This window comes from Ursus americanus, chromosome 9 (assembly GCF_024610735.1).
Source record: "Ursus americanus isolate L20-20 chromosome 9, mUrsAme1.1.p, whole genome shotgun sequence".
NCBI classification, from domain to species: domain Eukaryota; kingdom Metazoa; phylum Chordata; class Mammalia; order Carnivora; family Ursidae; genus Ursus; species Ursus americanus.
Window position 1 is genome coordinate 827,455 of NC_142135.1, and position 21,265 is coordinate 848,719.

Below are 21,265 nucleotides of genomic sequence, written 5' to 3' on the forward strand. Positions count from 1 at the left end.
CTCCCATGGAAACCGCCGCCGCTTGTGGACCCTCTTGCTGGTCCCCCATTTCACTTGGGCCCCTGATCCACTTCTAGTGTGGTGCGCCTCTCCCCTGCACCTGCACAGCTAGTCCACAGGTGGACACTCCAGCCACCCAGGGCAGGGTGTCTGTATGGCATTAGGGGCACCAGGCCTGCCTGGGGTGACAGGGACTTGGTGACTGATTTTCTGTGTCAGCTGAGAGTTTCTGGCTTCCAACAGCTGGCCTGGGGGTTGGGGTGGATGAAGGCCCTGCTCAGAGCCCCCTACTCTGTTCCCCGCTCAGAGTGTTTTGGGGTCCCAGCAGACTCTGTGTTCCTGCGTCCCCTTTGATCTGGCTTGGCAAGGGAAGTGTTAAATAGAGTGGCTGTGGTCTTGGGCCTGGCATTTGGAGGTGGGGGGTCTGTCCCTTTGCCCGTTTGATGGACAGCAGCCACTGGTGTCCGAAGCCCGCCTGTGCATGTGCTGCGGCAGCTGCTACTGTCATTCCCCTCAGGCCTCCGCTCCCCAAGACTCCAGCTTTCCACCCAGATTTCTGCCCCACTCCCCGGACCCCAGCTCTCCCCTCAGACCTCAAGTGCCCGCCCACCAGGCCCAGACAGCCCAGCACCCCGCTTTCAGATCCTTGTAATTCCACGAAACCCTGAGACCACAACCCTGAGTTGGGTCCCCAGCCTGAGGACCTCTCCTGTCCTCTCTGCTCCCTGCTTTCCCTTCTGCCCGTTCTGCGACCTTTTTAGATTCTTGGTCCATGGCTGCTACCGGACAGACTCCCTCCCCCTTGTCTTAGGAACCTTGAAGGAAGTGTTTAGAAACTGATGTAATTCCTGACGTCAGAGCTGTGGGGCCTGGGAAGGGAGGGGGGCTGTTGGGGTGGCTGCCGCGGTAAGGTGCCCCCCACTCTGCGAGGGGCCCTGTTGGCTGTGGGTGGGAGGGGCCGCCCATGCTGCTGAGTCAGAGGGGGCCGGCCTGGGCGTCCCGGAGGGAGGGCGGGCCGGCGGGAGGCTCGCGCAGGCGGTGGGCAGGCGGCAGTGCCGGCCGGGATCTCGCTGAGCCAGGCAGCCGGGCGTGAGAGCCACAAGCCCCGGAGCCCGTGCCCTCGAGCTCAGTGCGGTGGCCCGCCTGCCCGTCAGCCCGCGTCTCACCCTGTGCCGCGGGTGCCTCTTGGGCCTCCTCCCTGTGCCCCGCCCGTCACTCGCGCCTCCCGGGCTCTGGCAGCCATGGTGGCGGGTATGCTCATGCCGCTGGACCAGCTGCGGGCCATCTATGAGGTGCTCTTCCGTGAAGGCGTGATGGTAGCCAAGAAGGATCGGCGGCCCCGCAGCCTGCACCCTCACGTCCCTGGCGTCACCAACCTGCAGGTCATGCGCGCCATGGCCTCCCTGCGGGCCCGGGGTCTGGTGCGAGAGACCTTCGCCTGGCGCCACTTTTACTGGTACCTCACCAATGAGGGCATTGCCCACCTGCGCCAGTACCTGCACCTGCCGCCGGAGATCGTGCCCGCCTCTCTGCAGCGCGTGCGCCGCCCCGTTGCCATGGTGATGCCCGCGCGGCGCACCCCCCACGTGCAGTCTGTGCAGGGTCCCCTGGGCTGCCCGCCAAAGTGGGGGCCCGTGCCCGCGGAGGACCCTGCCCGTGAGGAGCGGCGGGTGTACCGTCGGAAGGAGCCTGAGGAGGGGGCACCTGAGCCCCCTGTGGTGCCCGCCACCGCCCCGGGGAACCTGGTGAGGCCTGGCCCGGAGCCTGCCCCAGCCACAGGTCAGCTGCATCCTGGCCCCAGCTGGGGGGATGGGAACGGGGTGCCTGGGCACAGGCCGGGTGGGCTGGGGTCGGCGGCGCGTGTGTGGGAACGTGGCTCACACCGGCAGGTGGTGCTCTGTCTGCCCTAGGGTGCCGGCTGCTCTGCAGGGGGACCCACGTGGCTCCTCCTCCTGGCTTGAGGACCGCGGGGTGCGTAGGCCGAGGAGGAGCCCATGGGCTGCTGCCAGGCCATCCTTAGGCTCCCCCTGGGGCTAGGGGTGGGGCTTGCGGCGCCTGGGCTGGCAGGACGCGCTGTTGGCGCCACCCTGCCCCACACCAGCTAGTCACTGTCCCCGGCACTGCCTTTGGCCTGAGCCTTCTCTGCACGTCCCTGTGGCCTGTGTGCCCCTAGGCCCTCTCTGCGTGAAGCGGTGGTGTGCAGCAGAGGGGCCAGAATGGGTCAGGGCAGGCCGACCGCTCTCTGGTAGTGTGGCCCAGGCAAACTGCCTGACCTTACTGAACCTCGGGTCTGTCCAGTGCGGGTGACATCGACCCCTGTGTCTTGTGGCTCATGTGGTTTTGTGATGTGATGTTGTGACGGGGAGTGTGGCCAGTGTGGGGTTGGTGATGGCCCAGGGGGCAGCCCTGGGTTGGGGGGAGAAGAGCAGACCCCAGGCAGAAGCATTGCCAGCAGACCAGAGGCCGGGGTGTGGTGGGCCCTGGGCCCAGAACCGGGTCTGGGCAGAGGGTGGAAGGTGGGTCCCAGAGGATGGAACAGGTCCCATGGTCCCAGGGGTTGCCAAGTGACCCCTTGCGGTGTCCTTCCTCTGTGGCATTTCTCTGCCCCTAAGCAGCTGTGCTGGCAGGACTCAGGTGGGCAGATGACTAGGGTCCCAGGTAGCTTGTGGCTCACACGTGTGCTTTCACAGCTCCCTGGCCTTGGTGCTGACTTGGGGGGTCCTGATGCCCCAGCAGAGGTCAGGCTTGGCCGCCACTTCCATCTTTGTGTCTTGTCACCTGGGGAGGAACATGGTCTCTAAGGGTCTGGGAGGGGGGCTTGCCATGAGGCCGGCAGGGCAGGCAAGAGTCTGCCAGGTGAATAGGGGTCAAGGGACCGAGGTGCAGGCCCAAGGCTCTGAGTGGGAGCCCCAGTTCCGCTGTGGTCTGGGTTGGACCCACTAGGGCTCTGCCACGGGAGCCCATCTGGGAGGATCAGTGAGGCTGTGGGCTAGAGGAATGGTCTCTGGGCTCTCCCCATGGCTGTGGATAAGTTGCATGGCCTCTTCAAACTCCCGTCAGTGGGGTGACAATGTCTCCCACAAGGCGACAGCAAGTGCTTGGCTGGATGTTTGGTCAGCACCGACTAGCACCCAATGGCCAAGTCCCAGTCCGGGGGCCTTCTCCCCTTGCCGCTGGCGCTGCAGCCCTCTCCCTCTCTTGAGTCACGGGGGTGGTGAGCATGAGCTTCTCTTTCCTTTTCTCTCCTTCCTGCTTGTCTGTGGCCAGGCTGGGCGGCTGGGCGGGCACATGGCGGTGGGGCCAGGATGGGGGACTGGGTGTGGCTGCAGTGGGCAGAGCGGAGGGCACCCCCAGCCCTGATGGAGGTGACTCAGTGTTCCCTCCCAGCCGCAGGCGGCAGCTCAGAGTTTCCAACAGGAAATGAACTCCAGCTCCAGGCTGAGTCAGGCCTGCGGGTGTGGGCTTCCCGAGGGCCGAGCGCAGGACCTGAGGGCCACGCTTACGGGGGGCACCCAGGGCATGCTGGGTGCTGGCTATGGTGCAGGCACACCCTCGTCTCTGGGGTTGCACCTAGAATCACCGACTGCTCAGAGACCCCTTCCTGCCCCAGCTCTGTTCTCTCCAGTCTGCTGCTAGCATGGTGAGGGCAGGAGTGTATGGGGCCATCTGCACTGATCACCAGAGTGGACTCGGTCCGTGGGTCACCTCTGCCTGTCCAGCCGTGGCCAGGGAGCCAGTCAGGTGTGCCCACCATACCCCGCCCCCACCTGTGAGCCCCGGTGGTCTGCTCATCTGTGTGGGAAGGCATCTGCTGCTTGGTCAGCTACGTACTGGCCAGACCCAGACCAAGCCCCAGGCCGGGGAAGCCCCGGCCTCAGGGGATGGACTGGGATGAGGAGTGAGTGACGGGGAGGTAGCTTTAGGAGCAATCACGGAGGGCCTCTCTGAGGAGGTGCTCTGAGCTGAGCCTGATGGCTGAGGGGCTCCTGCTCCACCCAGAGCAGCCCAGTAGAGGGAGGGGCTTGGGCCGTGGCTGTGGCAGGTTCGGGTTTACCTCCCGTGGTGGGAAGCCAAGGCCATGGGCTTTGTATATGAATTTGATCCACATTTCCGGTAGTAGTGTTTTGCCCAGCTCAAAACTCCAGGTTAACAGAGATGCTCATAGAGGTAAGGGACCCCCTGAGTGCTCCCAGCCGCTGCGCCAGAGCCATGTCGTGCCGCAGGTGGCCCACCCTGCAGTGCACCCTGACTCTCCCGTGGGCTCTCAGGTCCCAGAGGGTCCCCAGGGTCAGCGCACCGAACTGCCTTGCCCTTTTCCGTGGCTGTGTAGTGCCACGTGGTGGGACAGGTGTTCACAACCATCACTAGCTCCGTGTCTGCGTCTGTGCCTGTTTACTGGGACATCTGTAGGACTCTGGTGGGTTTTTAAAGCGGGGTGTGGCCGGATTAGATTTGCCTTTCCTCGGTCCTGTTCTGCTGGCTGGGAAGATGCATGAAGGAGGGCAGAGCTTTGCCCGGGCTAGAGACCTTGGGGGCTGGGGTCTGTCTGTGGTGGAGGAAGGGGCTGGCCCTGGGGGCTGGATGTTGAGGGGGGTGGGGGAAGTGCAGGGCTGGTGGGGCCTGTGGAGACCAGGGGAGGCTGCAGGTGGGCTGGTCAGGGCAGGCAGTAAAGACTGGAGGGCCCTGTGGGCGGCACTGAGGCTCAGGGATTTTGGGCAGGCCCGTCCGCTGTACCACCTGGGCTGGTTGGACCCGTTGGTCCACTGGGCTTCAGCTCTGCCCGGCTCACTGACTAAGGGGTGGCCATGAGGAGGAGTCACAGCTCCCAGAGCTGGGTGGGGAGGCCAGGGCCTGAGTGAGCCCTCCCTCTGCCTCCCACCCTTCCCTCCTTCCTGCTGTCCCTGCCTTTCCTCCCTGCTGGCTCCGTGGCCTGGCCCGTGCTCAGCCGCCATGGACAGGTACAGCATGGAGGAGCTGATTCAGCTGGGCCAAGGTAGGACAGAGCCCCAGTTGGGGGCTGTGGGCATGTGAGCTCCAGCTGGGCTGGACTGGGATCTCCGAGGCAGCCTGTGGCTGGGGCCCCCGGGGGCGCTGGGACTGCCTGCCTTGCCTGGGACATCAGATTGCAGAGATGCAGGAATGAGCTGGTCTCCCTCGCAGAGCTGTCGAGGACTGTCTGGTGTGGGGATGGATGGAGGCATCTGGAGGTGAAAGGCCCTGTCCTAGGTGGGCAGTGGGGGGCTACCCACTGCCCTGGAGGTGCCCTCTGGGCCTCAGGAGCCAGTCCTCCCTCTGGCTGCAGAGTCCGGGGGCGCTCCCATCAGAGCCCGCAGCTTCAGGCCATTTTCCTTCAGAAATGAGTTTCTGAAATGTGGGATTGGCCAGCGGGAGGCTTGGGGGCCCACCGCCCCTCCTCATAGCTCCTGGTCTCCCCAGATGGACCGTGGTGCCTGCAGCCCAGCGGTCAGAGGCCGAGTGCAGCCTGCTGTGCTTTGCTGCAGGGTGACCACACGTGCCAGACGCTGCCTGGGTGCCAAGGGCAGCCTCTCACTCTCCTCGGGTTCCTCATCTGTGCCCCATAACAGCATAGGACCTCCTTCAGGGGCTTCTCTGAGGTCGAAATAGAATGGTGCTTCACACACAGGAAATGCTGCAGAATAGGATGTAAATCCTTCCATCTGGGCCTTAACTCTTTGTCTGCCAGGGCCTGAGGGCACCTGGGAGGAGAGGGTGGCATGGTGACTCCCCATGTCCTGTTTGCCGGCCACGCCGAGCTCTGGGTCTCCAGGATGTGGCTTGGGCATGCCTGCTGGCAGTGCACTCCAGGGCCAGGCCTTCTGCAGACCAGAGGCTGCGGGGGGGGGGGGGGGCGGGGGGAGGGCACTGGGATGGGGCCAGGGCAGGCATTAGGAGCAGCCTGGGGAGGGGACGCATGGTCCAGTGGCATGGCCCAGTGCAGGAGGGCTGGCAAACGTTCCTGCGGCTCAGCCCGATTTGGGGCAACCTGGGTGTCCAGCTGGCTGGTGGTGTGACCTTGGGGAGGCTGCTGTCTCTCCTGGGCCAGGTGTTGTGTTGAGTGTCTTGTGGGGGTCTCTCTGGGAGAAAGGGAGCCAAGCCCTCTGCCCTTGTGGCCTTCCCCTGAGTGTACCCCCACCACTTCCTGCACCCTGGGTGGCGGGGGGTCGGGGTGGGGCAGGGGCTGCAGCCCCTCCCACGGGACGTGAGCCCCCCACGTTTCAATGTCAGTGCTGGGCCTTGTTCCGAGGTGGACTCGGACGCCAGGTGGCTTCTTATTATTAGAATCATGGGCTGGAGCCTGGGGGTGAGTGTCAGGTGGCGCCGCCCAGCCAGACTGGACTCCAGTGAAGGCCGGGGCCCCAGTGCCCTTGCTCTGCACGTCATGTTCTAAGTCTGGACAAGTGACGGGCCTTGCTTGCCCTCCTCAGATATTTATATCGCCCCCCCACCCCCTCCCCACCCCTCCCCTCCCGCATGGACACAGGCACTGCTGCTGACAGCGGCTCCGCCAGCCGTGCCCTCCTCCCACCGCCACCGCCACCGCGGGGCTCGCGGCCGCCTCCGAGGGGTCTGTGACCCTCTGCACAGCCTGCTCCCTGTCCCCGTCTGCCCCGTGGGCTCCCGCCGCTGTCCCTAATGAAGATCGTGCCGGGTAGGTGGCGCAGTCGTTGAAGGCTTTGTGAGAGCCCACGGGGGCCCTGCGGGCGGTGGGCAGGAGGCTTTGTCCTTCCGTCCCTGCACACACCCTGCCCTCCCAGGCCGTCGCCCCAGCCCTCCCTTCCACCCTGTTCGCTGTCCCACATGGGAGTGTTGGGGCTCTGTGGGGGTGCTTGTCATTGAGGGTAGTTGGGTCAGCTGCGAGCCTGGGGGGCCAGCGGAGTCCGGGGTGCTGCCCTGGCTCCCCCCCCCCCCCCCGCTGGGCGACTGGCAGCTGTCACCAGAGGGCTTCTTGGAGGCAGAGTGGGGTGCTGGGACACTGCAGTCACCCTCCTGGGAGGGCACGGCGGGGGGTCATGCTGAGGCTGCCTGGGCTGTGCTGGGGGGGGCAGGCTGTTCGACACTACAGGCCCCTCCTCCTGGCGGGTGTGGCTGTGGGGAAGCAGGGGTTAAGGCTCCGCTAACCTTGAGCGTGCGAGCTCTGCGCGGGGACAGCTGAGCTGGGCGCAGCGGGAGGTGGGTGGGGAGCTCCGAGTGGCCAGGAGGGGGGAGGGGGAGGAGGCGGGCGGGAGTACTGTTGGTGCCGTGGACCGGGCTAGTCCCCCGGGCGCCGGGGCGCCAGGCAGACGGTGCAGCAGGGCGGTCCTGCAGGCTGGGCGGTCCCAGGTCCCGGGGCACCCCCCTCCCCACCCGTCTTCCAACGAGGGAAGGGAGGGGTCTGCCCGGTCTCTCGCGGCGGGTTCGGAAGGGCAGCTCCGCCTGCTCTGCCCACAGCCGTGCTGCCCCAGAGCCATGGAGCCCTCGGGCAGCCTGTTTCCCTCACTGGTGGTCGTGGGCCACGTCGTTACCCTGGCCGCCGTGTGGCACTGGCGCAGGGGGCGCTGGCGGGTGCAGGATGTGCAAGGTAAGCGCCTCTGGCAGCTACCACCTGGGCCGAGCTTGGGCTGCGGTCAGCAGCCACCGCCCCTGCTCGGCGGCTGGAGGCGGGGCGGGGTGAGGGGCCGCCTCCCTCCCGCTTCCGAATTTCCCTGTTCCCTCCCCTTCCTGTCCCTGCGCTAAGCACCAGCACATGGTCGGGGAGTGGAGTCCCCCTCCCCTGTCTCTCATCCCGCATTGAAGACCCTGCCCCTTTCCCTGCCGTGGGGTCAGGGTTCAGTGGCTCTTTGATCCCGGAGCCCCGGCCTGGGCAGGTGGGTGAAGAGGAGTTTGGGGGCGGGGGCTCCAGACTGGGGCCACGAGCAGTACAGGAGTGCCTCCTTTGCCAGGAAGGCCTCTCCCCTGCTGCTAAGGACAGGGACTGTCAACATAGAAACCACAGCTGGCAGGTGTGGGGCAGGTGCAGGGCTGGTGTCCTGGGGCAGGTCTTGGGAGAGGCTCCTGCCCAGGACCGAGGGGGGGCTGGGCCTGAGCGCCCTCAGCCGGGGCCCAGGACTGCCAAGGGGCAGGCAGCCAGGCTACGCTCTGCCCACCCCCTGCTCAAAGTCACCCGCTCTGGGCGCCAGCCCGCAGCCGCCGTGGACCGCCTGGCACAGGATGGGGTGGGGCCTGCCTCCTCCTGTGAATGGAGCAGGGTGGGGGCCCTGGGAATTGGGCTGCTGGCCTGAGGGGCTGCCCTAACGGATTTGGAGTTGTGCTCTGGTCTGTGTCTGGGTACCCCTGGGGTGCAGGGGTTCGCATGCGGTGAAGGTGGCCAGAGCTGCCCCTCGAGGGTCTGCCCAATCTGGATTTGGGTGCCAGGCCCACTGGTCCTGAGCTCTGAGTCAGGATGGAGCTTCTAGGCGTGGCTTTGGGGACTGCGGAGCGGCGGGTGACGCAGCTGCAGGGGCGTTCAATAAAATGCATGGGGCCAGGGCTTCTCCCCTAGATTTGACCTTTCCTCCTTCCCTCGGCCCACTTTGTCCCCTGTCCCCACAGGGACTGTGGGGAAGGGGCTCCTGTTCCGTTGCTATCTTGGGCTGCCCCTCTTCCTCCCGTGCAGTGCCCCTCGGGGTTTTGATGCCTCGGTTATGTTCTTGGCTGTTCTCAGCCCTCTACTCCCGGCGCCGTCCCCAACCGCCAGCCTCTGGGAACGTCAGTCTGTGGGCGTCAGTCTAGGGGAGTTTCCCGGCGCCTAGGCGTCCCCCGAGGCTCCCGTCCGCGGGAACCTGGGCATCTCGCGAGTTCCCATGCCCCTTTGTTCTGTCGGGCAGCCTCCCTCTGCCGCCAGGCCCCCGGGGCCCAGCGGGGTCCTCTCCTTCCAAGTAGGGGCGCGGCTTCCCGGCGCGCGCTGGGCGGGGCGCCCCGCCGGGGGCAGGTTCTAAGGGTCTGGGCCGTGCGCCCGCTGCCGGCAGCCTCGCGGCGTGGGCTGGGGAGCAGAGGCTGCGCGCCGTCCTCCTTGCTGCCCTGTGGGCGACACAAGGGTGCCCGGGCTCATGGCTGCGGCCGGCACAGAGCGGGCGGGAGGCACCTTCGCCGTGCAGGAGGTCGTGCTGGAACGGCCGCGTTGGCTGGACGGGGGCTGTGAGCGGGCCCGCAGGGGCTACCTCTACGGGCAGCTGTGCTGCGTAGGTGGGTGCGGCTGCGGGGGAGATCTGGGGGCTCTGTCTCAGAGGGAGAGGCCTGGACCGGGAAGGGGGTGGAGCCCGGCCCAGGTGCAGCCCCGCCCCCGCCTCCGCTCCGGAAACACCTGGGAAGGAAGGCGGCGAGGTCCCCTTGGACCCGTTTGTTCCTTATCTGGCGACGGGGGATGGGAAGGGGGCGGGGCCGGCTTGCGCTTTGGCCGAGGCTGCTTTTTGCCTTGGGCACCAGGCAGTTGGCAGTCGGGATGCCGGGGAGGGAGGGCAGAGGGTGGCGCTCCAGGCCTTCTGCTGCCTTGGGGCTCTCCTTGGCCCGCGGGCTACCTTCCGTCTGTAGGGTTCCCATCCCAGGAGCGTGTTCACTGACTGTGGGACCCCCAGCCTTAGTTTCCACATCTGTAAGAGGAGGCGATTGTACTCCTCAGAGGGTCATGGGCGGCCCTAGGGGACACTGGCTGGTGGCAGAAAGTCTTGCTCTGGACGGTACAAGGGTCAGGGGGAGGTGCAGGAGAACCCGTGCCGGGGAGGGGGGCCAGCGGAGGGAGGCAGCCGTGGTGGAGGCCAGGGTGCCTGGCTGAGGGCACACAGAGACCGAGCCAGCCTGGGAGGGGTGTCTGTTGGCTTCAGGGTCTGAATCTGATGCACAGGGGGAGACAGGCAGGCCGGGCTGTGAAGAAAGGGGTTTGGGGGGAGAGGGAGAGGAGGAGCTCGGAGGCGGGAGAGCTCCCCACCCACCCTAGCATCTTTGGAGACCCCGAGTGGCAGAAAGCTGGAGAAGGGGCTTGGACTGGGGCCTGGGGTGGGGGCCCTGGCTCCTGGTTCCTGCTTGTCCTAGAATTCCGTTCTCACTTCCCGACCCATTTCCAGGGAGCTGAGGGACTCTGCTCCTCCCCAGAATGACACCCACACCCTTGCCAGCAGGGCCCCCGCCTCCCCGCTAGTGCTGGACTAGCCCAGAGCAGTTTCAAGTGTCCAGTGCAGGCTTCTGAACTCTGGGTGGCCGCTAGGGCAAGGGGGGTCCTCTGAAGAGGCATTTCTGCGGGCTCCAGAGGGGGAGGGGGTAGGTGGGTGTATTGGGGGTCAGATTTGAGATTTGGGAGGGCTTGGGGAGGCCGAAGAGCTGATGTCCGGTGGGGTTGTGGGGACTGCTGAGCCGGGCCCAGCCAAGCCTCCCCAGGTCACCTCACTTCCCCAGGCCCTGCACGAGGGTGTGGGGGGTGTAGAACTGGAGGGCCTTCCTGCATCTCAAGCTGGGTTCAGAGTCGGGGCTCCAGGCCTGAGGGTCTGGCTGGGTCCCTTAGATGTGGGGGGCGGTGGGATGTTACCAGCTCCTCCTGGGTGACACACCCTTTACCCCATGGTGTTTGGGCGCCCTCCTGTGGCCACGGAGGGGCAGCATGGATGGGGGTGGGGTGGGGTGAGCTTTTCCCGGAACCTTGGCGGGGTGGCTCAGGGTAGGGGGGGCAGCGTCTCACAGCTGGATCACATCAAGCCAGATGCTCTGACTGGAAAATTCTTGTGGCTGTTTGGGCGGCCGGGCAGGCCCAGTGCCGGCCATAGGCGGGTCTGTCCAGACAGGAGGAAGCCAGGCTGCACCCGGGCACCCTTGCTCCGCCTCCCACCTTTACAACCCTGAATAGATGCTATCTGGGAGCCCCGCCCAACTGCAAACAGCCCCCAGGTGTGGTTTCCTTTTCTCTGAGTCACTGTGCTTGGGCCCCCTCCCCAACCCTGACTCACTGGCCGCCCCCCCACCGTGTTCCCCACTGCCCCCTGCACCCCTCCTCCCCTAACTCGAGTTCCTGCAGATTGGGGCTGGGCGGTCCTGCCTGATGAGTCAACACTCAGCTATGTGCCCGCTCCTGCCCTGCTGGGTGCTGTGCCTCTGGATGGGGGGCACTGCTCCAGGATGTGCCTGGTGGGCAGCTGGGAAGGGCCAGGCCAGCACAGGACCATAGTGGCACTTGAGCAGGGGCATAGTGGAGCCTAGCAGGGGGCGGGGCCCCAGGCATAGGTGTGATTTACAGGGCTGCAAGAAAGAGATGGTCAGCTTGTCCCCCCAACTTGCCGTCACTCAGCTTGGGGTCCCAGCTGGCAGGGTGGGGAGGCTGAGGGGTGGACCTGGGCTGAAGCTCTGAAGGGAGGTGTGGCCTGGGGGGCACTCTGGGCCCAGCCACACTCAGGCAGCCCCCCGCCCCGTGGTGGGGTGTCCTTTGGAGTGGCCGAGGGGATGGTGTGTGGTCCTGGCACCAGTAGGTGTGCCATGGTGTGCCAGGCCCCCTCAAACCCCTGGGTGTCCCTCTGGGTTGGTGGCGGGCCGGGTGGGTGAGGAAACCCCTGGGTTTCCTGTTTCTGTGGGGCCCTGGGTGTGGCCGTGGGGGAGGGGCCACCTTCCTCCTTCCCTCTGTCGGGGGAGGGGGGTGGGCAGGGCGGGGTGGGGCTCCCGGGGCGGGGACAGCGGGCGAGGGAGTCCAGCGGGCAGGGAGTGGCCACACCAGCTCTGCTGGGAGCTGAGCAAGGCAGTGAGTCCCGTGCGGCGCCAGCCTAAAGCCGCCCGTGTACCACGAGGGCCGGAGCTCAGCACCTGGGGGCCTCAGAACCGAGCGCAGGAGGGGCGGGGCGGCACCATGTCTCAGCACCGGCTCCGAGTGCCAGAGCCCGAGAGCCTGGGTCGCAAGAGGACCAGCTCGGAGGACAACCTCTACCTGGCTGTGCTCAGGGCCTCGGAGGGCAAGAAAGGTAGTGGGCACTCCCCGCTGGGCAGGGCCCACTTCCTGCCGCAGGAAGCCTGGCACTGGGTGGGGGTGGGGGTGGGGCCCCATTTCGAGGGTCTGAATGTAGGCACAGAGTCTGAGGCGGGCTAGGGCGCAGGTACAGAGCTGGGGTGGCGGTGGGGGGCGGGCAGTACGGAGAAGGCTGGCCCGTTGGGCAAGGCTGGCACTAGCCTCTGGATCTTGAGTATAGGGCTGTGGTGGGTGGGGGCTCTCTGTGCCCCGGAGAAGCCCGGTGCCCTGTTGGGAGGGTACAGCTTTCCCCTCGCCCCAGCCCTGACCTGGGTCCTGGCTGGGACCTTTCCGCCCAGGTCTCCAGAGGCAGCGTGTGTGGGGGTGGGGCCGGCCAGGACTTGTACTCTGTGGGCTTTGGGTGTGGCTGCCAGCTCTGGACCCTCCCATCTCCAGAGGGAGACAATAGGGGGATTGAGCAGTGGTACCCTGTGTGCCTAGCCCCCTAAGCCCCCGCCGCGTGGGAGGGCGCTGAGTCTCCCTGTATGGTTCTGAGGCCCTCTTCAGGTGCGACCTGCTGTGTCTGCATGGTGGTCACCTCCTGGCGGCCCCTGTGGCTGCTCCCAGGCCTCAGGTCACTTAGCTTTGTCTCTCCCAGATGAACGGGATCGTGTGCAGAAGAAAACCTTCACCAAGTGGGTCAACAAACACCTCATCAAGGTTGGTGGCGTGTGTGTGCACGCAGGGTCATGGGGTGGAGGAGATTGTGGGTGGAGGTGAAGGAGGGTGCCCCTGACCCTCCTGGTCGGAACAAGAGCTGCCCCCACTGTTGGCCTGGGGCTCACCTTTCATCTCTGAAACCTGTTATTCTCTCTCTTCTCCCTGCCTCCCCCATGCTGCTCCTGACTCCTGTCTCCCCTCTCCTCCTCCTCCTCTTCCTCCTCCTCCTCCGGCCTCTCCTGCTCTCCTCATAGCACTGGAGGGCAGAGGTAGGTGCCTCCATGGGGGAGGGGGCATGTTCTGGGTTCAGGGCCTGAATCCCCTGCCAGGCCTGGCCTGTTGGTGGCCTTGGGGGACGAGCAGCAGCCCAGTCCCTCTGTCCCCACAGGCCCAGAGACACATCAGCGACCTGTATGAAGACCTCCGTGATGGCCACAACCTCATCTCCCTGCTGGAGGTGCTCTCCGGGGACAGCCTGGTGCGTGTACCCACCCACCCGCCTCCTCTGGGGCCCTGCCTGCCTTTCACCTGGATACCCCTGCCTGCCTTCCTTTCTTGGGGCCTTTCCTACACGCCCACTCCACGTCCAGCCTGGCCCAAGCCCCTCCCGTGTCTCCCGGCCTGGAGTGTTGGACCCAGCCTGGGAGTGGCCCCGTCCCCCCGGGCTGCAGGCTCGTGGCCCTGCTGCTCGCTCTGTCAGAGCCCTGACACGGTAACCTCACGCTCTGCTCTGCTTTGGTTTCTCTGCTGCTTGGACTGTGAACTTTGGCCTCTGCCCTTTACCCTATGCCCTGCTCTGGCCGGGCAGCCAAGAGAGCGGGACGTAATCAGGAGCTCGCGCCTGGTGAGTGATTGTGCGTGCTGGCTGAGGCAGCGCATGGCCTCCCCGAGCCTGGGAGCCTGGCTCACCTGGGGCTGGTGGCCAGTCTGGACCGACCTGTGTCTGGCGCTTGGGCAGGCTGATGGCTGTGCATGCAGCTGCCTGCTGTTCTGCCTGTTGCAGTGCCCAGGGCTGGGCCTGGCACGCCCCAGGGCTGCCACCGCCGTCCAGGAGGACCCCTCCCCCAGTGCCACTGCCCTCCACCCGCGGCTTCCTGGCTATTGTTCCCTCCCACCCCTTCCTTCCTTCCCACAGCCTGGGCCTGGCTACTGGACTTCCAAAGCCCTTGCTGGGCCTGGCCCCTGGGCCAGTAAGCCCCCCCTTTTCTAGCTGGGGAGGGTAAACCGGGGTCATGGGAAGGGCTGCTGCCCCACTGGGGAAGACCCTCAGTTCAGTTACCACAGATGCCGTGGGGGCTCTGAGGCAGGCAGGGGGCTGCAGCTGAAGGTGGGACTGTGCCTCTGCTCGGGGGTGCTGACTGGCCGGGCCTCTTCTTGCAGCCCCGGGAGAAGGGGAGGATGCGCTTCCACAAGCTGCAGAACGTTCAGATTGCCCTGGACTACCTCCGACACCGCCAGGTGAGGCTGCCTGGCTGGCCGCCGGCCACGAGCCCCTTCCCTGGCTGGCCTACAGGTGTGACTGAGGGTGCTTTGCTCCCAGGTGAAGCTGGTGAACATCAGGAACGATGACATCGCTGACGGCAACCCCAAGCTAACCCTCGGCCTGATCTGGACAATCATCCTGCACTTCCAGGTGGAGTCCAGGGGCTGGCCGGGTGTCTGTCGGGTGTGTGGCCTGGGAGCCAGGGCCCTTGGCGTCCTGGCACCTTGGAACCTTCCTGCCAGCCCCAGCCTCGGATGGTGCCCCCGCCCTGTGCTAGCTCCGTGGCCTGAGGGCTCAGGTCTCTCTCCGAGGCCTGCCTGTGTGTTGCCCTCTGGCCTTGGCTGGGCAGGGCCTAGAGAGCCTCCCTGCAGAGGAATGCACTCTCTGTGTGCGCGGGGCCTCCTGCCCCGGGAGGATTTTGGAGAAGCACCCACTGCACGGGCTGACTCATCCGCTGGCCGCCCTGGCCGCACAGGAAGCCGCAAATCTAAGAGCTGAGCAGGCAGAGCCTGGCTGGCACGGCAGCTGAGTCACACAGGCTGGCAGACCGATAGACAGACGGACAGACGGACAGACAGCTGGGGACAGACAGGCCGGAGTACAGATAGCCAGACCGTGCCCATCCTCCAGGGACCCTGCCGCCATCCTGCAGCCAGAGAGGGGGCTGACCTGGCCCCCACCCCACCCCCGCTAGGACAGCCTTTTCTAGGCCTGTGGATTCTGGGCAGGCTCTGGTGTCCACGGCTGCCGTCCTCGGGCCTGGCCTCCAGCAACTCAGGGAGGTGTCCGTGGTACCCGCTGTGGGATGGTAGCAGGGACTGGGGGCTCTCAGTTATTCCGTGGAAGCTTCTGGCAACAGTGGCCTGGTGTGGGGGGGACCCCTGGAGGCCTCACCCTGCCTCAGCTGGCCTGGGGGCTCCTGCATACCCCGCATACTCGCGTGGACTCAGATGAGGGGTCATGGGTGCCGGGCATGGTGCGTGGCTCTGGCTGACCGCCCGCCCGCTGTGTGGGGCAGATATCTGACATCCAGGTGAGCGGACAGTCAGAGGACATGACGGCCAAGGAGAAGCTCTTGCTGTGGTCCCAGCGCATGGTGGAGGGCTACCAGGGCCTGCGCTGCGACAACTTCACGTCCAGCTGGCGGGACGGGCGCCTCTTCAACGCCATCATTCACCGGCACAAGTACGTGGCCCGGGTGCCCCTGGAGCACCTCAGCTGGGCAACTTTGAACAAGTTGGGGCAGGGACGGTGGCAGGAGGGGCGTCTGCCACTGACAGGCACCTGCTGCCCAAGGGGATGAGTACCGGTGCCAGCCCACCCCTCTGGAAGGGTGCAGGCAGGCCCGGCCCCACCCACAGCCCTCCCTCCTCTGCCCGGGGCCTTTCCAGAAGTTTCGCTAGCTTCCTTGAGGCCGGATGGCCAGTGGGCTGTTGGCTGTCAGAGCCAGGAGCCTCGGGCCCCATACGCATGCCCCAGAAGGGGCTGGGGTGGTCAGGCCATGGTGGGAGTGGCTCTTGGTGGACCTTTGCGCCAACCCAGTACCTGGGGCCTGGTGGACAGGGCAGCTGCAGGAATCCTACGCTCACTGGTAGCCTCTACTTAGTGTATTCCAGCCTGTGTCTGTGCCCAGTGTAGGCCCCTCGAGCTCTGGGGGGCGAGGCCTGCAGCGTCTGTCTTCGGGGCCACATAGGTGGGCAGTATTGGGCACTTGTGGTGGGTGGTGTAGTTTTCAGGGTGAGCGTGGGGTTGGGGCTCCGTGTTTGTGTCCCTGTCCATGTGCTGACCTGCCCCATGGGCCTCACTGTCCCACCGGCTGCTCTGCCCACAGACCCATGCTCATCGATATGAACAAGGTGTATCGTCAGACCAATCTGGAGAACCTGGACCAGGCCTTCTCTGTGGCGGAGCGGGACCTGGGGGTGACACGGCTCCTGGACCCTGAGGGTGTGTGCCCCGTCCCTCCTCCCCCGCCCCTCCGCTGCCCCTTGCTGGGCGCCCTCTGACGCCGGCCCCTCCCCCGCAGACGTGGACGTCCCTCAGCCCGACGAGAAGTCCATCATCACCTACGTGTCCTCCCTGTACGATGCCATGCCGCGAGTGCCTGACGTGCAGGACGGCGTGAAGGCCAACGTGAGTGGTGGCCGGCGGGCCGGGCGGGGGGCTTGGCGGTTCCCGGCGGCCCCTCACGGGCTCTGGCTCGCCCCCAGGAGCTGCAGCTGCGCTGGCAGGAGTACCGGGAGCTGGTGGTGCTGCTGTTGCAGTGGGTCCGACACCACACCGCGGCTTTCGAGGAGCGCAGGTTCCCCTCCAGCTTTGAGGAGATCGAGGTGGGCCTGGCCTCTCGCACCGGCGCCCACACCCCTGCGGCCTGGGCCCGGCGGCTCACACCGCGTTCTCCGCAGATTCTGTGGTGCCAGTTCCTGAAGTTTAAGGAGACGGAGCTTCCGGCCAAGGAGGCGGACAAGAACCGGTCCAAGGGCATCTACCAGTCCCTGGAGGTGAGTGAGGGGTGCCCTAGATGGAGGGGACGGGGGCACTGCAGAGGTGAGGGAGACCGTCCGTGGGCCTGGAGCCTGGAGTCTCTCTTCAGCCAGCTGGCGTGGCCTCGTGGCTGAGCTTTGGGACCAGGGCTGTTCCAGGTCAGGTAGGCTGGGGGGCCTGGGTGGCGTGGCCCCCCTGTGAGCTCGGCCCCTGCCCATAGGGTGCGGTGCAAGCAGGCCAGCTCAAGGTGCCCCCTGGCTACCACCCGCTGGACGTGGAGAAGGAGTGGGGCAAGCTGCACGTGGCCATTCTGGAGCGGGAGAAACAGCTCCGCAGCGAGTTTGAGAGGTGGGCGGGGGCAGGGCTGGGGGAGGCCGCTGTGGGGTGGGGCCCGTGGCAGCGGGAAGCCACCCGGGGGTGAGTCACCGCCCGGGGAGGAAACCACCCCCCAGGCTGGGAATCCCACACTGGGGCCAGCTCAGCTGTGGGCCGCAGGCGGGCAGGGAGGCCCGCGGCAGGAGGGGATGTATTCTGGAACTGCGCGGCTGGCGGGTGGACCGCACTGACGGCGGCTCCCGCGGGTGCTGTGAGCTGCAGGCTGGAGTGTCTTCAACGCATCGTGAGCAAACTGCAGATGGAGGCTGGGCTGTGCGAGGAGCAGCTGAACCACGCGGACGCCCTGCTGCAGTCGGTGAGGGGAGGGGGGGCGCGAGCCGGGGGCCCTGGTCAGGGAGGCGGGAGGGAGGCGGGAAGAGCGGGGAGCCTGCCACGCCCTGTGGCCAGTGGGTGGAGAGCAGGCCCCAGCTCCTCTCCTGGTGTGCTGCCAGCTCCGGTCGCTCACTTCGGGCAGAGCTGGTTTCCGGGCACCAGGCAGGACATACGAGAGGCCACCGTACCCGGTTCCAGGCCTGAGAGGCTTGCTGGCCAGAGGAGGTGGTGGGGAGGGCGCCACACCCAAAGGGCCCAGCGGGGGTGGGGCTGTGCGTCTGGGCAGGAGCTTGTGGAGGGAGGAGCTTGGTGGAGGAGGAGGGGGCCCAGGAACCTGGGGGGTCTGGCTCCTTGGACCTAGCAGAGTTCCCCTAGAGAGCCAGGGGCTGGCCATCTGGCCAGAAGTGCATAGGAGGACCCTGTGCAGGGCGGGGGCCAGGGGGAGGATGGGTCAGGGCCCTGGAGGCAGCCCGCCCACAGGCCCTAAGTTGTGGGAACCCCTGCAGGATGTCCGACTGCTGGCTGCGAACAAGGCGCCGCAGCGGGCGGCCGAGGTGGAGCGGGACCTGGACAAGGCCGACGGCATGATCCGGCTGCTGTTCAACGATGTGCAGACGCTCAAGGATGGGCGGCACCCGCAGGGGGAGCAGATGTACCGCAGGTGGGCCATGCCCCTTGCTGGGGGGTCTTGAGGCAGCCGCGTCCCAGCTCATCCCTCCAATGCCCCCCCCACCCCCAGGGTGTACCGCCTGCACGAGCGCCTGGTAGCCATCCGGACCGAGTACAACCTCCGGCTGAAGGCGGGCGTAGCTGCCCCCGTGACCCAGGTGTCGGTGCAGACCGCGCAGAGGCGCCCCGAGCTTGAGGACGCCACACTGCGCTACCTGCAGGACCTGCTGGCCTGGGTGGAGGAGAACCAGCGGCGGGTGGATGGTGCTGAGTGGGGCGGGGACCTGCCCAGTGTGGAGGCCCAGCTGGGCAGCCACCGTGGCCTGCACCAGTCCATCGAGGAGTTCCGGGCTAAGATTGAGAGGGCGCGAGCCGACGAGGTGCGCGGGCACCCTGAGGCGGGTGGGCAGTGGGGGGCAGGCCGGGCCCTGGCCACGGTGTCACCCCTTGCGTCTCCCGCAGGGCCAGCTTGCCCCGGCCCCCCGGGGCGCCTACAGAGACTGCCTGGGCCGGCTGGACCTGCACTACGCCAAGCTGCTGGTGAGTGCTGGCCACGGCTGGACGTGGGGGAGGGCCTGGGAGTGGGGACCGGGCTGACGCGCTACTGCCTCCCTGCAGAACTCCTCCAAGGCCCGTCTGCGATCCCTGGAGAGCCTGCACGGCTTTGTGGCCGCCGCCACCAAGGAGCTGATGTGGCTCAGTGAGAAGGAGGAGGAGGAGGTGGGCTTCGATTGGGGGGAGCACAACTCCAACATGGCCGCCAAGAAGGAGAGCTACTCGGTGAGGCCGCCTTCCAGCGTCTTCCGGGACTGCCCTGCCCCTGTGGGGCCCCAGCCTGCAGGCTGGTCTCCCCTCGGAGCCTTGCGGGGGGGCTTATGGGAGACTGACGGACCCTGGTGTGGCCCCAACACCATTTCTGAGCCCCGCTGCCTCCGTGTCAGGCCCTGATGCGTGAGCTGGAGCTGAAGGAGAAGAAAATCAAGGAAATTCAGAGCACCGGGGACCGGCTGCTGCGGGAGGGGCACCCTGCTCGGCCTACGGTGGAGGTGGGGTGGGCCAGGCCCGTCGTGGCTGGGGGGGGGGTGGGGGGGGGGTGGGCAGAGGGGGGGACCTGCCTGGGCCGCTCACGCCTGGGGGTGGTGGCAGGCTGCGTGGGAGCGCGCTGGGGCCCCCAGTGACTGGCCGGGAGCCTGAGAAGGGCGACGGTGGGTGTGCAGTCCTTCCAGGCGGCCCTGCAGACCCAGTGGAGCTGGATGCTTCAGCTATGCTGCTGTATCGAGGCCCACCTGAAGGAGAACACAGCCTATTTCCAGGTGAGAACTGGCTCCTCCCCCGGGCTCCACCGCGGCGTCCCTGAGGAGCCCCAGACCATCCTGGGGGCGTGAGGCCCCTCCCCGTGTCTGTTTGTGCCAGGCCAAGTGGTTTCTGTACCACCCCATGGAGCTCGTGTCAGAACCCTCTGCAGGCAGAGGCCCCATCGGCCCCGTGTGACCCCTTTGTCCTTCCCAGTTCTTCTCGGATGTGCGGGAGACCGAGGAGCAGCTCCGGAAGCTGCAGGAGACCCTCCGCAGGAAGTACACCTGTGACCGCTCCATCACTGTCACGCGTCTGGAGGACCTGCTGCAGGATGCCCAGGTGAGCGCACCGCCTCGGCCTTGGCCAGCCCAGGGCTCTGCAGTGATGAGGGGGCTTCCTGAGGCCTGGAGGGATGCGGCAGGTGGCTGTCGGATTCCAGGATGGAGCTGCACAGGCAGACGCAGGTGTGGAGGTGGTGGGGTGCAGGGCCAGCCGGGAGCTGGCAGAGGCTGGCTCAGCATCCGGGCTGCACGGCTGCTTCTCGTGAAGGTTCCTCTGGGGGCGGAGACACGGTGACGAGAGGGGCCGGGGGTGCTGGGGGAGGACATGACGGGGGTCAGTCAGCACCGTGGGACGGGGTGTGGGGGAACTGAGCGGTTAGTGGAGGGGTCCTGGAGTAGTGGCAGGCAGCTGCCAGAGCGGACGTGAGCTCCTCCATCACCTGAGCTGCTGATGCCCCCAGAGCGAGCAGAGACCTGGGTCACCCTGCCACTGGCGCTGTCACCATAGACAGCTCAGTGGCATCTTGGGCCTGATGTCTGGGGCAGGCACAGTCTGAAGGGCTGCATAGGGCAGAGAGGCGGCTGGGTCTGGCGCCTGTGTGCCTGGGGTAGGGGAGGGCTTAGCGGGAGTGATGGAGGGACACTGGATGGCCCTGGGGCCGGGGACCCCCGGGGGCAGGAGCTGGGGGCAGTGAAGGCTGGAGAGGCATTCTGGGGGACTCATGAGAGATCCAGGCAGCCCCAGGGTAGACTGACCACAACCTCCAACAGTCCCTGGTGGGGGTTGGCCCCTTGGAGGGGTGAGATAGGAGGAGGGGGATGACCTTTAGTGGGAGGGGGAGGGGAGAGGACGTTGTGTGACCAAGAGGGCAGCTGGGGCTGTTCTCCCAGAGGGCATAGTGTGGGGCCTTAGGGAGGAGGAGTGCTTAGTCCTGGCCGGGAAGAAAGGAGGGTCAGTGGGATCTGTTGGGGGCCAAGCCCTGGGTTGCTGCTGTGGTCACACATCCTGCTTCCAAGTGGCCAGTGCCCTTGTGCCCTAGGGGCAGCAGGAGGGTCCCCTTGATCTTGGGCCAGAGGTGAGGTAGCAGAGGGTCTTGCTCATTGCCTGGGGCAGGAGTGTGGGTCTTCACGGAACCTCGTCTAGGCACATGGTGTCTGGACGTCGGTCCATGGTCTCTGAGCCTCCTCTCCCTGGCAGGATGAGAAGGAACAACTGAACGAGTACAGGGCACACCTCTCAGGCCTGGCTAAGCGGGCCAAGGCCATCGTGCAGCTGAAGCCCCGAAACCAAGCCCACCCTGTGCGGGGTCGCGTGCCCCTGATGGCTGTGTGTGACTACAAGCAGGTGGAGGTGAGGGCCAGGCTGAGTGGACGCGCACCCGGGGAGGGGCCTGGCCGGGTGGGGCGTAGGCACAGCCGCTCTGTGATGACTCTGGCTACCGTAGGTGACCGTGCACAAAGGGGACGAGTGTCAGCTGGTGGGCCCTGCACAGCCATCCCACTGGAAGGTGCTCAGCAGCTCCGGCAGCGAGGCCGCTGTGCCCTCTGTGTGTTTCCTTGTGCCCCCGCCCAACCAGGAGGCCCAGGAGGCTGTCACCAGGTGGGTAGTCCAGGGGCTGGCAGCGGGAGTGGGTGGCCGTGGGCTGGCACCACGCCTCCTCTGACCGAGCC

General features: G+C 66.4%; 1 protein-coding gene across 14 annotated transcripts in view; it reads left to right on the plus strand.

The window, feature by feature from the left end:
- PLEC (plectin) overlaps positions 1–21,265 on the plus strand; it is a 56,198-nt gene that overhangs the window by 19,830 nt on the left and 15,103 nt on the right. For 3 of the 14 annotated variants that reach the window (XM_087864503.1, XM_087864513.1, XM_087864510.1), the window contains 20 exons: positions 12,612–12,673; positions 13,062–13,151; positions 14,054–14,131; positions 14,214–14,306; positions 15,175–15,341; positions 15,988–16,103; positions 16,183–16,289; positions 16,367–16,486; positions 16,562–16,657; positions 16,861–16,988; positions 17,238–17,331; positions 17,855–18,009; positions 18,088–18,397; positions 18,480–18,557; positions 18,636–18,797; positions 18,959–19,063; positions 19,235–19,330; positions 19,527–19,652; positions 20,793–20,945; positions 21,040–21,194. In XM_087864503.1, coding sequence (XP_087720629.1) covers positions 12,612–12,673; positions 13,062–13,151; positions 14,054–14,131; positions 14,214–14,306; positions 15,175–15,341; positions 15,988–16,103; positions 16,183–16,289; positions 16,367–16,486; positions 16,562–16,657; positions 16,861–16,988; positions 17,238–17,331; positions 17,855–18,009; positions 18,088–18,397; positions 18,480–18,557; positions 18,636–18,797; positions 18,959–19,063; positions 19,235–19,330; positions 19,527–19,652; positions 20,793–20,945; positions 21,040–21,194 — 2,491 coding nt within the window. Of the gene's footprint in view, positions 1–1,055; positions 1,780–6,466; positions 6,671–7,247; positions 7,580–9,028; positions 9,223–11,744; positions 11,970–12,611; positions 12,674–12,927; positions 12,943–13,061; positions 13,152–14,053; positions 14,132–14,213; positions 14,307–15,174; positions 15,342–15,987; positions 16,104–16,182; positions 16,290–16,366; positions 16,487–16,561; positions 16,658–16,860; positions 16,989–17,237; positions 17,332–17,854; positions 18,010–18,087; positions 18,398–18,479; positions 18,558–18,635; positions 18,798–18,958; positions 19,064–19,234; positions 19,331–19,526; positions 19,653–20,792; positions 20,946–21,039; positions 21,195–21,265 lie in introns of those variants that run through there. The other 11 variants (XM_087864502.1, XM_087864509.1, XM_087864501.1 and 8 more) reach the window with 10 other exon arrangements.